This window comes from Tursiops truncatus, chromosome 4 (genome assembly GCF_011762595.2).
Source record: "Tursiops truncatus isolate mTurTru1 chromosome 4, mTurTru1.mat.Y, whole genome shotgun sequence".
In the NCBI taxonomy this organism is placed as follows: domain Eukaryota; kingdom Metazoa; phylum Chordata; class Mammalia; order Artiodactyla; family Delphinidae; genus Tursiops; species Tursiops truncatus.
Window position 1 is genome coordinate 10,981,278 of NC_047037.1, and position 15,476 is coordinate 10,996,753.

At 46.2% G+C, this 15,476-nt stretch overlaps 2 protein-coding genes across 5 annotated transcripts in view; one reads left to right on the forward strand and one right to left on the reverse strand.

Moving 5' to 3' along the window:
• Positions 1-14,373, reverse strand: EAF1 (ELL associated factor 1). The gene is made up of 6 exons (XM_019934404.3): positions 13,935-14,373; positions 11,990-12,084; positions 10,051-10,187; positions 7,998-8,188; positions 6,086-6,319; positions 1-3,281 (listed from the first exon to the last, which is right to left on the reverse strand). Exons 1-6 carry the CDS (start codon positions 14,371-14,373, stop codon positions 3,235-3,237), a joined length of 1,143 nt encoding a protein of 380 aa, XP_019789963.1. The 3' UTR covers positions 1-3,234.
• Positions 14,074-15,476, forward strand: part of METTL6 (methyltransferase 6, tRNA N3-cytidine) — a 17,737-nt gene continuing 16,334 nt past the window's right edge. For 3 of the 4 annotated variants that reach the window (XM_004324408.4, XM_019934406.3, XM_019934405.3), the window contains exons 1-2: positions 14,308-14,448; positions 14,948-15,360. In XM_004324408.4, coding sequence (XP_004324456.2) covers positions 15,136-15,360 — 225 coding nt within the window. In that variant the 5' untranslated portion in view covers positions 14,308-14,448; positions 14,948-15,135. Of the gene's footprint in view, positions 14,213-14,307; positions 14,449-14,947; positions 15,361-15,476 lie in introns of those variants that run through there. The other variant, XM_073803683.1, reaches the window with a different exon arrangement.

The window sequence follows — 15,476 nt, forward strand, 5'->3', positions numbered from 1 at the left end:
TGTATTGCTGACCTTCATTTTTTACTTAAATATAGTGATCTTTTAAGAGAATAAACCAAAAACACTTTACAGCAAATACTTTACATAAATATAAACGTGCATGTCTACCTCATAATCAAGCAAAATAAACTTTCAGGCACATGATTTTAATAATCATTAAAGAATGAGACAATGAACCCAAGACAAAGATAACAGGAGCAACAAAAAGGCATTTCATAACGCTTCAATTGGTCTTGTCATCCAGCCTACTGGTTAAGGCCTGAGTTTCATGAATCCTACCTTCCTCGCCAAATGGAAATATTCAATTTGGCTGTACCCAATGTATATCCACATAACAGACGGTTACTCTCTCAAAATAATGTAATAAATACATCACACGCACACACACACCGCACCACACCCTACTTAACCAGCCTCTCAAATAGGGAAGTAATAAGGATTTTGGAATTTTCAAGTTTTCCCACCACTGAAGCACATACATATTAATACCACACATAGAAAAATATGACTCTGCTACAGAAATGAGTGGCATCATGAGAAACCTCTAGCTTGTTAAGTTTCCCCAAATCACATCTTTACTGTGGCTTGCTTGCCATGGCTCCTCAGGTGCTTTGGACTTAAGTCTTCACACCTCACCGTTCGAACCACAGCGCGGCAGACGTTACACAGAACAAAGAAAAGGCAATTTTAACAACTCAGTTAGAGACTTCAAAACCACGAAAATCAGCATGGATAGCTTCCAGCTGTCTCCAAACACCTGGAATGTTTCCTCTACGTCTGCCCTCTGTGCTCCACTGGCTGGTTCTCTGCTCCCTTCCCACCAGGCTGTGAGCATCTACAGGTCTGTTCCTGGGCATCCTCCAGGGAACAGAGATGACCACGACGGTGCCTGCTTTGAAGGAGTTCACACCAACCAGAGCTCGAGCAAGAGGAAGGTCCGAGTGTGCACACAGTACTCCAGCTGGTGAAACCAACAGAGGAGGAGTCCATGAAGGGGGCACCCACAGAGACCCCTGAGTGGGGCTGGTGGAGGGGAGAGTGACAAGGCACGGAGGCAGGAAGAACAAGTCCAGTTTGGCTGGCAGGAGGGCACTCGTGAGAAGTAGTTTACGAGGCCAGATTCTTCATTTCCAAAAAGAAAAGATTCCTTACTCTGCTGGGTAAAGCTGGAGGGCTTGGGGAGGGAACCTCCAAAAGCTTTTGTGTAGAGAACAAAACGGGAGCTGTGCTAGCAGATGTTACCACTGTGCAGGGCCGGGCAGGATGGATGACGGGGAGAGGGTCTGAGCTCAGCGAGCCTAACTCGCCAAGCCCACTGCCACCTGCAAGCACTTCCTATAGAAACAAACATCTTGACCCGACAGGCCCCAAACCGCAGTTTTGTCTACATATATCAAGACTCTGGGAGGGGAAAAAAAAAAGAAAGAGAGAGGCTTAAATAGATATTTATAGTTCAAGTTCCTGGAACCTGCCCCAGCGAGCAAGTTAAGAGCAGTGAAACAATTCTCACATCCAGTAGCAATTCAAGTCTCCCAACCATGACCTTTTGGCTTCCCTGAGCTTTCATTACCAAGGAATTAAAATGTAATGATCAATTCATTATAAGTAAGTTCCTACATGCCATGAAATCCACTGAAGTCTCCTAACAGGCTGAGAACCCAGCACAGGGCACTGGCGTGGACCCCTGAGTGGCACCCAGCAGAGTGGCGTGAGCGTGCTGCCAGGCCCCCTTCTCCAGCTCACTGGAGTCACTGTGTGGGTCTAAAAGGTGACTCTGCAAGGCTCAACTCTAAGCCCCCACCATGGATCATCTAATTTCTTTCTAGGTCCAGACTGCTTCCCTCCACTAGCTGGGGAGGGAGAGGCCACCTCGAGGAAGAAAAATCACTCTTAATGTTCTTTATACCACTGAACCAAAGGAGACAGAAATTTCTCAGGACACAGTCATTCAAATTACAGAAATGGGCTACTCCATACTAATTATGGGACGACTTATCACACATTTGCTGCAAACAGAACAGTTACTAGTCACCAGTTTCCTGCAACAACAGATTCATCTGGAAACTGCACAGTGCAGACGGCAACCTGTGACTTTCTTCTAGCTGAATATAATAAATACAAATCAGTCTGGGAGTCAGGCACAAACAGTGGTAGAAAAGCATGAACAGAAAAACCTTATCAAAACATGTGCTCGTTTCACACTGCACGACTCCTATCCAGATTCTGGTCTGGAAACCGGCTGCCAGCTCATTTGCTCAAAGAGGCTTCTTCACCTCACCTCTCTACCATTTCTAGTCCCCCACTGAAACCTACTGAAAGAAACACACTCATTATGGATCCACATGGAATTAAAAGCCTCAATTTAATCGAGTCACATGCATCAGCACAGCGACTGCTGATTTAATCTGCTCCCCTAGCCTCATGTACTTAGGGACTGTTTGGATCTAAACTGGAGCTAGAAGTAGCCAACACTTCTTCCTTTTGGAATCCAATAAAAGCTCCAATGCACAACTGTTAAGTCCCATGTGTGCTTAACTAGAATCTCTGGTTCTAGTAAGTGAGATTCAGGGGCGGGAGCAGTGGGAAAAGCCCGGACTGGGGCAAGACACTAGCCCTAAACCAGCACTGCGCAGACGAGGGGCTGAGCCAGCAGAGCTCCGAGGTCCCCCCAGCTGACCCTCTCGGACTCCATCCTGAAGTCCGTTTCTACACAGGCTTCTCAGGCTGGGTCAGACAGAACTTCCTCACCACTTTGTGTCAATAATTGAAAGTGGTTTAAACATGCATCTATGCTGCAGTTTGAGGTTTCCCTCCCTGCCCACCCCTCAAAGACTGTGTTTCATTTCACTGGTGCAGACCATTTGGCCAACCTGGTGGCTGCTGAGGTTTACAACTGCATCACTGGCTAGGTGAAGAAATGGCCTTTGAGTAACCTAAACCAGGGCACATTTGTCTGTTTTTCGTTAACAGTGTTAACCAAATAAGAGATATAATTCTGTTAGTTCTGCTATAGATCTACTTAAAACTTTGAAACGTGACATTGTTCAAAAATTACACAAGAAAATCACCCATCACCGCTATGTTAAAGACAGGCACATCTGAGCGCTCCAGAGCCTCCAACTCCTCCTACAGTCACTGATCCCCACGTTTTCCTCTCGGCGTGGACTCCACGCTAAAGCAGCCCAGTCTCGCAGCAGATCTGTGCACAAAAAGTTGATTTCAAAAGATCCGGCTCTAGTCATCACTGTCACTGCCAGACTCACTCAACTGCAAGTCATTTCCTATAAAGAGAAAACAAAATCAAACCCAAAGTACCCAATTTAAAAATGACTTCCCCACGGTTCTTTGGTTGACTGCCTGGGCTCTCACACTACAGTAAAACCAGGCCAGTTCCATTTAATTAGGGAGGAAAACCGATTTGGCTCAGTGACAGAACTGGTGCAGTCAACGTTTTAAAGGAATTGCTATTTTTGGTATCTGCAAAGCACAGCAATACTGCTCTCTGGGATAAAACAGGGGAGGGATAGGCTAGACATACATGTGTCAATAAATGACAAAAAATATTTATAAATGACTCACTGTCTAGTAGAATTGTTCATATTAAGTTGCTTTATAAAAGTGAAAATAATACTAAGTTGGGCTTCCTGTTAAGGAAGCTGAAGACTATTTATACTGTGCATACCACTCACATACTAATCCAGTACCCCCCGACCCCTCTGGCCAGAACCTTCACATTACCTTATACCACAAATCTCAACTAATGAGCTCTATAAAGCCTCAAAGTTTTGTCTAGTGTGTGACATTTAGGTTTTAGGAGTGAAGAATGTAAGTTTTTCCATCTAATATGATAAGAATAACAGGACCCCAGTTGATACCACTTGGAAAAGAAGAAAAGTGAACTCCTGTATTTCTGGATTACTAATCTCTAGGCCACCTCTCCTCAAAGTTTGTTCTGAGAACCCTGGGGTCCCTGAGACCCTTTCAGAAGGATTCGACCTGAAGGCCTCTCTTTTCTAACTACATATCTATGTGATGCCACATTTTCTTCATATACTTCAACCTAAACAACTTACGGCAACAGATTGAATGCAGAAGCAGATGTAAGAATCCAGCTTTGTACTAAGCCAGATGTTAAAGAGATTGGCAAACTTTTAAAGCAATGTTACTCTTCATATTAAATATTTTTTTTATTTCGAAAATTTATTTTTCATAAAAATGTTTTTTTTCTTAACAGGTGATGGTTTACTGTTGTTCTTTTAGACGAATTACTATTTTAAGTATTTCTCAGTTTTAATTTCTAATATGGTAAATATTGATAGATATAAGCTACACACACAAAAGCTCTCTGGGGTCCTCAAAAGTTTTACGACATAAAGAAGTCTGAGACCAAAAAAGGTGACATCTGCTGCTCTAGATGTGGGGAAGGCGATGGGATCAACACCAGCTGACAACCTCCAATCAGCAGAGCTAAGCGCCATCACTTACAAAGGTGACATGCACATAAACAGGTCAGTGTAATGGAGCTGAAATCTCAGTTCTGAAATTTCTTATGCAATCAATTTGACCCGGGTTCAAACTGATCCATTTGTTTTTTTGTGGGGGGAGAAGATATAATACACATTACCATTCAGAAAAACAATATTATCATTACTCTGTATGTTTTCACATTAGGGTTTACCAAATTTGCGCTATTTACTGTGATTTTAGGGCTTATAAATTGGTTCCAGTTGATGATCCTGGTTTAAATAACTCCAGTACTTTACTGTATATGAGGTATGCAAAGATTAAGGTCTTGCCATGGAAAAGCTGCGGGCCAGGAGGACTTGGAGCTATGAAGAGCTAACAGAAGTTTAAGGCGCTGGTAGGTAGGTAAGAAGCACTGAGCCATTTTTGGCTCTTTTATTCTAAGGAATAGTTTAGCACTGACTGGGCAAAATGAAGATGCTGAGTTATAGCCACAGTAGCTGTCTGGTCGTTCTCCACTGTGAATTCCAAACTCACAGTGTGAAACTTACTCTCCCAAGCCAACTGAGAAGAGCATCAAGTATACCCTGCTATCCAGAAGCTGGGCCTGTGTTAACAGGATAGCAGGTAACAGCCTTAACTGACGTCACAAAAGTGTTGAACTCACTCAGATAGTAGAGCAAGGCCCAGCACAGTGGTTCTCCACTGGCACTGATTCCAACGCCACAGGGGCACTTGGCAATGCCGGGAGACATTCTGGGTTGACACACTGGAGGAAAGCAGGAGGTGCTCCGGCACCTAAGTGGGTAGAGGCCAGGGATGCTCTTTACCGCCCTACAAGGCTGGGGCCGGGCCTCACCTCAGGGGTTTACATGACGTCTACAGTGTGGGGCTGAGAGTGACCTCTGCCCGGCCCACAGGAGCAGGGTTACCTAGGCTAGCTTCCCCGCCACTGCCTCCTGACCTTCCAGCCTCCTCACAGAAGTCAGACGGGAAGAGAACATCCAACTCCAGGAGTCGGGAGAGAGGAGGGCGCAGAGAACCTGCACTCTCCCCACCTCCAAGACAAAGACATTTGTTTTTGTTCTCCCCTGCTTTGCTTTACCACCAACTGCACTCAAAGCCACCAGACGCTATAATGTCCCTTCCTTCCCTCCTGCGAAGGCTAGCTGGTCGCCAAACACCTTCGAAGGGCACAGGTTCCCAACTCTGTGGGCTGTGGGATACCGCACTCTGATGGCACTGGGCTCTCAGGACTGTATAAAACCTGGAGGTGGGGGACTGGGTGGGGGCAGGCGGCACCCCTAAAGCCTGGTATATGCAAAAGTACAGAGCTCTGCGGCTCACGTTTCAACACTTTCCAGAATTCACAAAACCTAATTTGTGCCAATAAGGAAAAGAAAAGAGATGGAACAGTTTTGTGCTTTTTCTTTTTTTACTGTTTGGTAACTTACTCTTTTCTGCTTCAAATTGCCTTTGTCAGGACCCTTTCTTATGCCTTAAGTACCGTCAGGTTTATAGACTCTGGTGTAAGATGAACAGAAGTTCCAGCTCTGGCCTGATATTCCCTCTCCCCACCCCAAGCCCCCGCCTCGGCCCAGAAGCGGGAGCGTGCACTTACTGAGGGTGCACATGAGCTGGTTGCTTCCTTGCGGCCGGCCGGTTCCGTTGGCGACGGCCGGCCTGCTGTTGTAGGGCTGCTGGTGTGACGGCTGCGGAGGGGACACGGGGCCGCTGTCCTCGCCTCCACTGCTGGAGCTGTCGTCATCGCTTCCTGACGAGCTCTCAGAGTCTGAGGAACTGCTTGCACTGCTGCTGCTCATCTGTTCGATGATGTCCACCTCGGCCCTCAGCTCTGGAATAAATGACGGGACGGGGGTCAGCGCCTCTGTAAACAGTAAGCCTCTGTAAACAGTAAGCTGGCAAAACCAAGAGCAACAAGGAATAACTGAAAATGAACTCCTGCTTCTTGAGTCCTTAAAAACAAACAAAATGACCCAAAGCAAAACCAACAAACAAAAACATCTAACACATCTCCAGAGAGACAATGGAAACATTTAATTCACCCAAAATAACCAAAAAGCAGACTGCTCCAGGATAATGATTCTTCTGAGAAATGAATTAAGTCTATTTTGCCTTTATCTACTTTAAAAAAAAAAGAATTATGAATTATGGGATTAAACACCGAATAAGAGAAGAGCAACATTCTGCTCATGGGCTCAAAAATACCTGACCAGGAACTGGAAGGTCTGAGCTCTTGCTCTGGATCCACCTCTGACCAGCAGGGAGACCCAGGTGGAAGGCAATGAATTTTCCAAGATGCTCCGGAAAAAAGAAGGGCCACAGCAGACAGCCTCTGGGGGCCTTTCCAGCGTTCACGTTCCACAGGTAAACAAGGCTCGCAGGAGGAGCCGTGGTGGCTGAAGAAAGACGGCGGGACGACACCCCTCCTCTGTGCTTTACACATTTGACTTACAGCATGCCTTCAGGTACCGCAATGTTAATAAATGTAAAGCAGGGAAGGAAACACATGTTCTACCTGACCATTTTAATGTGAGTGAGTACATTAACGATTCACCATAGGCTACAGCAAGGAAGATGCCAGATTTTCCTGTCCAAACCTACCATGAGGCCTTAAATGACTATGGTTCCTTTAAGCATAACTGGCAACAACAACCTGTTATGGTCCAATTCCTGTTCAACTAAAGTGAAAACTTCCATAGACAGCATTCTAATATCCATGAGAAAAAAAAAAAAAAATCCAGAGGCTTAAGAACTGTGTACCACGCAGAGAGTGACCTCGTTTGTGAAAAGACAGTATTTCCACAGGGTGAAAAAGGCAAACTTCCCAAGGGCAACTTTTTATCTTTTCCTGTTTACTACTGTTATGGGTTTGACTTTGTTTCACAGAACTTCACAAATATGAAATATAACACTTACTTTCATAACTTTCTAAGTGTCTGGACAACTAAAACCATCCACTGTGTGGGGGAGGGAGCCAAGGTGAGTGCCTCTGTCTTGGTTTTACCTTGGAGAGCCCGACCAGACCTCTAAGTCCTTCTAGGCCAGCGTCCCCAGTGTCCCAGGCGCTATCATATTTATGCACTTTTGTTAATACAAAGCAGTGGTCGTGGAACTTAACCTAGACACTATACTAACATTGGCACACTTGGTTTTTACCCCCAGTCCCTTGTCATTCTCTTCTTTCAAAGCCTTAAAAGGTGTGCCGTATGGACCTTTAGATGGCAGGCAGGCTTGTTTAAGCCTCAGGCCTCTAAGCAGAAAGCTGCAAAGACAGCCACAGCTCAGGTCACTGTCCCGGACTCTCCCTTGTCAAACGAGCCAAGTGGTAAACCTCGCCTCCACAGCCCGCCCCACCCCGCCCGCCATCACCTGTGGAACGGCGGGCCCTGCGGAAATTGTTACGATGGCGGAGAATGCCCACGCCACCGTGTACGTGGTCTCGTGATCTCCACAAAAACATCAATACCCTCCTCCAAGTTGCTACCATGGCTCCAGAAAATGCTCTCTACCTCTTTTGATATCATCCAGCTGAGGTTCAGGTGAGGGGTTATCCTTCAAGGGAGAGGTTTTGGGTCCAACCGGAGGCTTTGTTGGAGCTCTGAATGGCACAGGTGGCGGAGGCGGTGGTGGCTGTGATGGCTGTGGGGGACGCGCAGGCTGCTGTTCCATTCGGGCTTGGATTCTACTGCTCCCCTCAGCTCTGAAATGAGATACGGACTTTAAACTGGAGGGGCAAGAACAGTGGTTCTCAGGTTTGCCTCGTTTACCAAGCACCTGGAAGTCTCTGCAGAAGCCCAGGCTCTTTACAGACAGCTTCAAAATACTGATATTTGTTAATTTTATCACACAAACTACTCATTCTACTGCATTCCAGCTCTGCACCGTGCACCAGAGACACAGAGACGAATAAAACAGACTCGCTGCCCTCACGGAGCTCACATTTCATATCAAGCAGCAGGTAAGACACAGAGGTGGGATATAGTGCAATTACGAGAACCCATTTTAATAACGGAAAATGTAACTATTCACCTTGTGTGCAGTATAAAATTACAATTACACGTGAGTTATTAAACTAGCTCTTGAAATACTGGCCTGTTAGCAATTTTTTCCATTACCTATTTACTGCTTGCTCATTTTGTCACAGGCCAGCTCTTGCTGGCAGGTAGGCAGAGCACTCCACCCCAGACCAAGGAAATGCTACCTATTAACAATTTCTTTTGTAAATGGACTAGCTCAGCATTTTTCAAACTTTGGTGTCCACACAGATCACCTGGGGATCTTGTTAAAGTGCAGATTCCGACTTAGTATGTCCTGAAATTCTGCACTTCTAACAAACACCTAAGTGATAAAATACTGCTAGTCCCAGATGACACTGAGTAGTAAGTCAAACTCCCACAATCATCAGCTCTCAGAGGCCTGAGAGCAGCACCTGGCTGGTGGAGGTAATCAACACAAACACACTGTGAGTCACAATCTCACTGATCCTCAGTCTCGTCGCGCGTGCGCGTGTGTGTATGTTTGAGAGAGAGTGAGTGAGTGAAAGGGTAACAACACTACCTTTTCAAAAGTTATTTGTAAAGGTTAGATAATGCACGTAAAACATCTAGCACAGTGCCTGGCACGTGGTAATAAATAAATAAAGTACCCTCAATAAATGGTAGGTACTTTTACTTTTTGTGGAATGAGTAAAGAAAAATGGCTTGAGGAAGCATAAGCAAAAAAACATTAAATACTCTCTTTAAAATAATTGACAATAATTATTGTATCACGATATAAATAGAACCACTGGGTTACTTCTATTTACAGAATGAAACTTGACTTTAAAATAAAATCTAATTGGCTTCACATGACACATGTAATGTCTGTTGAATTAAAAATTAGAGAGCTCATTGTTCAAAAAAAATAGACAAAGCTTTACTTTGGTGTAATAATGACCTCAAATGTACCTTGTAAAAATTTAATGTTTTCACTCTAATAAAGTATATTATTATTTCTTTAATTTTTATTTATTTATTTTTTTGCTGTACGCGGGCCTCTCACTGTTGTGGCCTCTCCCATTGCAGAGCACAGGCTCCGGACGCGCAGGCTCAGCGGCCATGGCTCATGAGCCCAGCCGCTCCGCGGCACGTGGGATCTTCCCGGACCGGGGCACAAACCCGTGTCCCCTGCATCGGCAGGCGGACTCTCAACCACTGCGCCACCAGGGAAGCCCAAGAATATATATTATTAAATTATTCTTTCATAACTTTAAGTCTGTAAATTTAAACTTTATCCCTTTGGTGGTACTATATCAACCATCATGAAATTAATAAAACTGATTTAATCATACAGTACACTCCTTTCCGCAATGTTTTCTATGTTTCAGGTCTTAAAAGCATTATCTCTCTTTATTGCCTTTGAGGAAAAAATATTTTATTGACTTATCTGAGAAGAGAGAGGTGAAGCTGCTGAGACTGCCAACAACACGAAGCACCCAGGTTCTCACATCCTTATGAAATAACTGAATAGATAATGTAAATCTACAGAAACGGCACATTGATCTGTATCTGCTTCTTCACATACCTTGTTTTCTTGACCTGGATGCTGCTGCTGAGCTTTTCCAGCACATATTCTCCAGTGTCGTGATTGATAATAAGCACACAGTCCTTCTGGTAAGGCCGCTTGTTCCCCTTGAACACAGTCATCGGTGGTGTGGATCCCTACACGCCACAAAAGTACAATTCAGACAATCAAACCAAACACACCAGTTATGCACATCAAAACTGAATTTACAGGTGGCTTTACCTCATCACATCTTTTATCAGAGCTACTCAAAAAGGAACAGAATGAACCGATTTGTATTTTAACTCCTGCTGGCTTCCCAAGCAAAAATAAAGAGGAAATAACAATACGGCAAGAATCTGTGACTGTGCAACTGGCTCTAAGTAACCAAGAAATAAATATAAAATTTTTAAATTACTGTACATTTTTCCAGGGATTTGGGAAATGTTACAAATAATGGTAAAATGTGAACTGAGAAACATAAATTACGCATTACGTGTCTGACACTGAGAAGAGCTCTCACTGTAAGTAGTAAAGCTAGTGAGTGACCTCCGTACTTCCTTGTAATAGGAGAGTCCAGGCTTCCCCCCATGCCAAGTAACCACAGAGCATTCTCCAACAGCAGCTCGTTATTCTGGCTGGTTCACAGTAAGTACATCATTCCATTCACCCGCTTAAGCCCTTGAATCACTACCCATCACTCTAAGGCCAAAGAAGAAAATCTTTAAACGAGCCACCTTGCCCGGCTCCACTCGCCGCAGGCTCTGCAGGCTCCAGAGCAGAAGGAGCTGGCCTTCTCTCAGACCCAAGCTCTTTCTTGGAGGGATTTAACAGGGCTTCTGCCTGCAACATCCCACCCTCTCCTTCCCTTTTAATTATTCAACATTCAAATCTGCTCAAAGGTCACTTCCTCAGGCAAGCCTTCCCAGATTTTCCAAAATAAGTGCTACACTTTCTTATATTTATTTAAACTCGCTAAGGGCAAGAAACGTGCTTGTTTTGTTCAAGACTGTATTCTCAGTACCTAGTAGTGAGCCAGCATCCAGTAGGTGGTCATTAATATTTGCCAAATACAGCGTTTAATCCTCTGTATGGAATCAGAAACTGCTTGGCTGCTTGACTCCTTATTCATACAGTAAAAATTAAGAGTTGGAAGAGACCTTAGGGACCATTGATGTAACCTCTTCATTTTACATTTGGGAAACTAAGGTCCACAGGGAGATGATGTAACTTGCCAAAGGCAACAAGTAATGAGATAGCAGTTTGAACTAGCAGACAATAAGTTTTCCCCAGCACAAAGCTTCCCAGGTCTCCCTGTCCAGAGCCTTTTCATTCTATCACTGGTTACCGAGAACTGATGTTCCAGGACAGGGCTGGGACATGCACTGACCCATGGTCATTAAGAGTATTCTGTCTGATCCTTTGGGCTTTGTGATCAGAGCGCCACCTCGGGCAAGGCTTCTCCATTCAGCTTTTAACCGGGTTCCTCAGCCCTAAATGGGCTGAAGGCTCTACACCTCTGGTTTCTGGCTGAAACCACCAGCCTGCACATCACCCCTTGCCAGACTCATGACCCGTGTCGACCCTGCTCCTGCCCTCTGCACTCCTAAGCTGCTGGTTTACATCCGTAGGGCACCTGGGCCTTTCTCTCTGTAGCTGCTGGGGGGAAGCTATGTGTGTCTAAGGGAGGGGCCAGGTGTCCACACAGGAACCTTGTCTACTTTGGGACAAATGGGGGAAAAGGGAGCTTGGGGAAAATGACAAAGAATTATTTTTACTCAAGTACCTGGGAAGCATGAATTCTACCCCGCCCTACCCCCAAAATTCCTTTTTCCCTTATACTGGCACTTCAGAAATCTAGATATATTTAAATAGGAAGAAAATCAAATTGCAATAACATAGAATATGAGGATTCACTGTGATTCCACATTAAAAAAAACAACAGTGGGATAAAACCTACAGGGATATGCGGCAGCGTAATTGTGACTTCATCTCCTTTGCCGACCTGAAGCTCTCCTTCACAGGAAGTGTCTATAGATGCCGGCTTAAAGTCATCTAAAGTGAAAGGACAAAAGCATTTATCCACCAGGTTACTTTTGCTAAGGGTTTGCAGGGCATTCCCATGTAAGAACTGAAATTTTTTATAACTCAAATAAATGGAAAATACACACCATTTAGAATTTTTCAGAAAGCTATTTCATTGTGGACAGCTTCTCATATACAACAGCAGACAGAATAATACCATGAGCTGTGTGTACCATCGCTCAGCTTCAATAATTACCAGCTCTGGGACAATCTTGTCTCATCTATACCTCCACATACTTTTCTTCTCATTCCCAGTGGATTATTTTGAAGAAAAAAGGCTAGAATTTACACAACATTTTATTAAGCAAAGATATCCCCTTCTGCCAAGTGACAGATGAAAAATTAATGTTTTATTATCCACAATGAGGTGTTTTACTAGGGTTATTATAAGGATCAAAAGGAACAGAGCATATTTTTAAAATCCTGTGACTGTAAAACCCAATATGAAAGGCCATAGCACAATATAAGCTGATTTCATTTTGATAGGAACTGGCAAAGTTAGGATCTGCCACACTCCAGTTCCATAGCTTTAACAAGGATTACTCCTGTAGATGTTTGGAGCAGAAGGCTGAACTGTATTTCCAAAGGTTAATCCTGCCCATGTTTCTGAATTGCAGTTAGAGCACAGCATGAACAGCCACCTTACTCCCTTTTAATACAAACCTGCCTCAAACGGCAGGCCAGGTGCTTCTGTGAAGTGTCTTATTTACATTCCACATTGCCCTTCACTCTGCTAAAACATCAAATCAGTAAACTGCTCAGGAAATGACGCTCTTATCATATTCCCAATACCCTTCCTCTGAAAGGGCTGACCTGTTGTCAGTAGGAAGAAGAGTAATGGCCTGGCAAGTGACCACAAGAAAATAGAACTGCATTTATCTAACACACCCTCTTCCAAGGTGTTGAGTCACGTGTAGGAGGAGCTCCTCTGACAAAAACAAGTCTTAACCAGCATTGGGGCTACCAGGAAGGGAAACCAGGAGCCTGTGAATCACAGCGGTATGCTCAGTCAGCCAATTCTTCACCCAGGACACAGAGTGGAAGGGCCCTCTCTCAATAGGGTCTGTAATCATGGAGAAAAAGGAGGACAGCATAATGACTATCTCCACATTCCTTAGGCCTGCTCGCTCCTGCTTCCAAACATAGATCAAGCGCTAACTTATTCCTGGCTCTTAAATCCTAATTTTATTCTTCACCCACAAGGGATTTGGTCCCGAGGAAAAGTTGGGGTAGTCCAGGTGACCTCAAAAGACATCAAAATCACACGAAAAGCTAGCATGGAGACATTGAGGAGGGAGACTGATGAGGCACAGAGAGGATGTGGATTCTGGGGCTGCAAAGGGGATGAAGCACTGCGTCAGGGAGGGCAGAACCAAAACGGACGAGGGAAGAAAAGTGAGGAAAACAGGGAAGAAGAGAATGGAATAGGAGGGAGTGGACGCGGATCCCGAGAAAACAACAAGCGTTTCCTTGAAGCGTGGAGACCCCCAGTGGGGTCATGGCGGAAAAGCGGCTACAGAGAAGAGCTGGAGCCTGATGTGGTGTCGCAGCCTTTCAGAAATAAGAGGGGGAGCGTCAGTGCGCGGGAGGGCTGGACGCGGCAGGAAAAGGGGCCAATGGTCTTCGGAATAAGAGTTCGGTACCACGAGGCAGAGGAATAGTGTGGGAACGTCGTAAAGTTCTGGTTTGGGAGTGAGCTGGGAAAAACCCGAGGTTCCGGCGGATCCGGGCTGAGAGGAAGGGAGTTGACGCTGGCAGGGCTCCCTGGACACCGGAGGGGCTAAGGGCGGCCAGGAGCGACCGTGGGGGCGCGGACTCACAGCGGATGGTGTGGAAAGAGGTCCGCGGCCGCTTCTCGAAGCTCTCCCCGAGCCGCAGGCAGTGCTCCTCGCGGTCCAGCAGCGGGTTGGCCGTCCCGTTCATGGCCCCCCCGGACCTCGCGCCCGCACCGGTGCCCTCCTGGCGCGCCCGCGGCCCGAGCTGCCGGTACCGGTGTCCTGGGCAGCCGCGCTCCTGGGACAGCGCTCCAGGTCGCGCGGGGAACAGAGCCGGAACCCACCCGTGGCCGGAAGCAAATCCTGGCCTCCGCGTCCGGAAGGTGGGCGACTCTGAGGAAGCGGGGCCCCGGAACTTCCGGCGCCGAGGAGGGACTTCTGGGTCCGGAGCGGAAATGGCGGGGGCAGTGTCAGGGTAGAAGGACTCCGTCTGAGAAGCCCGATTCGAAGTCTTCAGGGGCGGTTTGTCCATTCGAAGGGTCATTTCGCTGTGGCTCCCAAATTTTGCTTCCGAGGCTGGCCTGGCTGAGGGCTCAGCGCGCCCGGCCCCACCCTCCAGGTGAACCTAGGAACTGATGACGGGGCCCCAGCGCGCGAGGGACTAGGTTCACGCCGTCCTCTCAGGCCCTCGCGGCCGGGCGGCCTGGGTTATCCCGGGTATCCTGGGCACCCCACGCCACGCGTCTCTGAGTCTCTTCCTCCCCTTCGCGTGCCGACGGTGACGCGAGGGCCTTAGTCCCTGGGAAGTGACGCCCTCTCTGGTTCGTAAGACTCAGAGTCTCAGGCCACCCGGGCTTAGCTCTGTTTTCCCCGAAAAACACTGAGTCTCCGGTCCTTGGAAACGGTGACTCTCCTTACAGTTCTGTGCGTGAGAGCCCTGGCCGCTGAATGTCAGCCCTCTGAAGGCAGCGGCAGTGTCTTGGTCTTTGTGACGTATTCAATAGCGGAGCAGGGATTTGTGTAAGGTCAGCACCTAGTAAACGTTTGCTGAGTTGAACTGTTAGGTGAAAGAACTGTTGTAGGACCACTAACTCAGCATCTTTAAAAAACTGTTCTAGAACCCCCCAACCGGAGCCTCATTCTTTTTCCTGCGAAACACCTGATGCTGCCTGAGGCTTGGACCCAACCTCAGGGACCACATCTGAGACAACCCTGCCTGTGTCTGCAGTATCCGCTTGAATTTCTCAGGTTGTTCAGGAATGGAGAATCTCCAGCAGTGTTAAATATATTACCATCAACTTAGGAGATGGCTACTTTGCAAAGGAAAGGGCTTCAGGCGAGGATTCTCAGCTCTGAAGAAGAGGAGAAACTGACAAGAGACCAAGCTTTAGTGTCTGATTATAAACAGCAAAAACTGGAAAAAGAGGCTCAGAAGAACTGGGACCTTTTTTACAAAAGAAATAGCACTAATTTCTTCAAAGATAGACACTGGACCACCAGAGAGTTTGAGGAGCTCAGATCATGTAGAGAGGTAAACTAATATTACACCTTATTTGAGCTGTTCTTCATTTAGAATGTGTAGAAGAGGGGGTGCTTTATTGCATTCCCAGGGGGAGTGTGAGATAATTTATGAAACCTCTCAGAGGC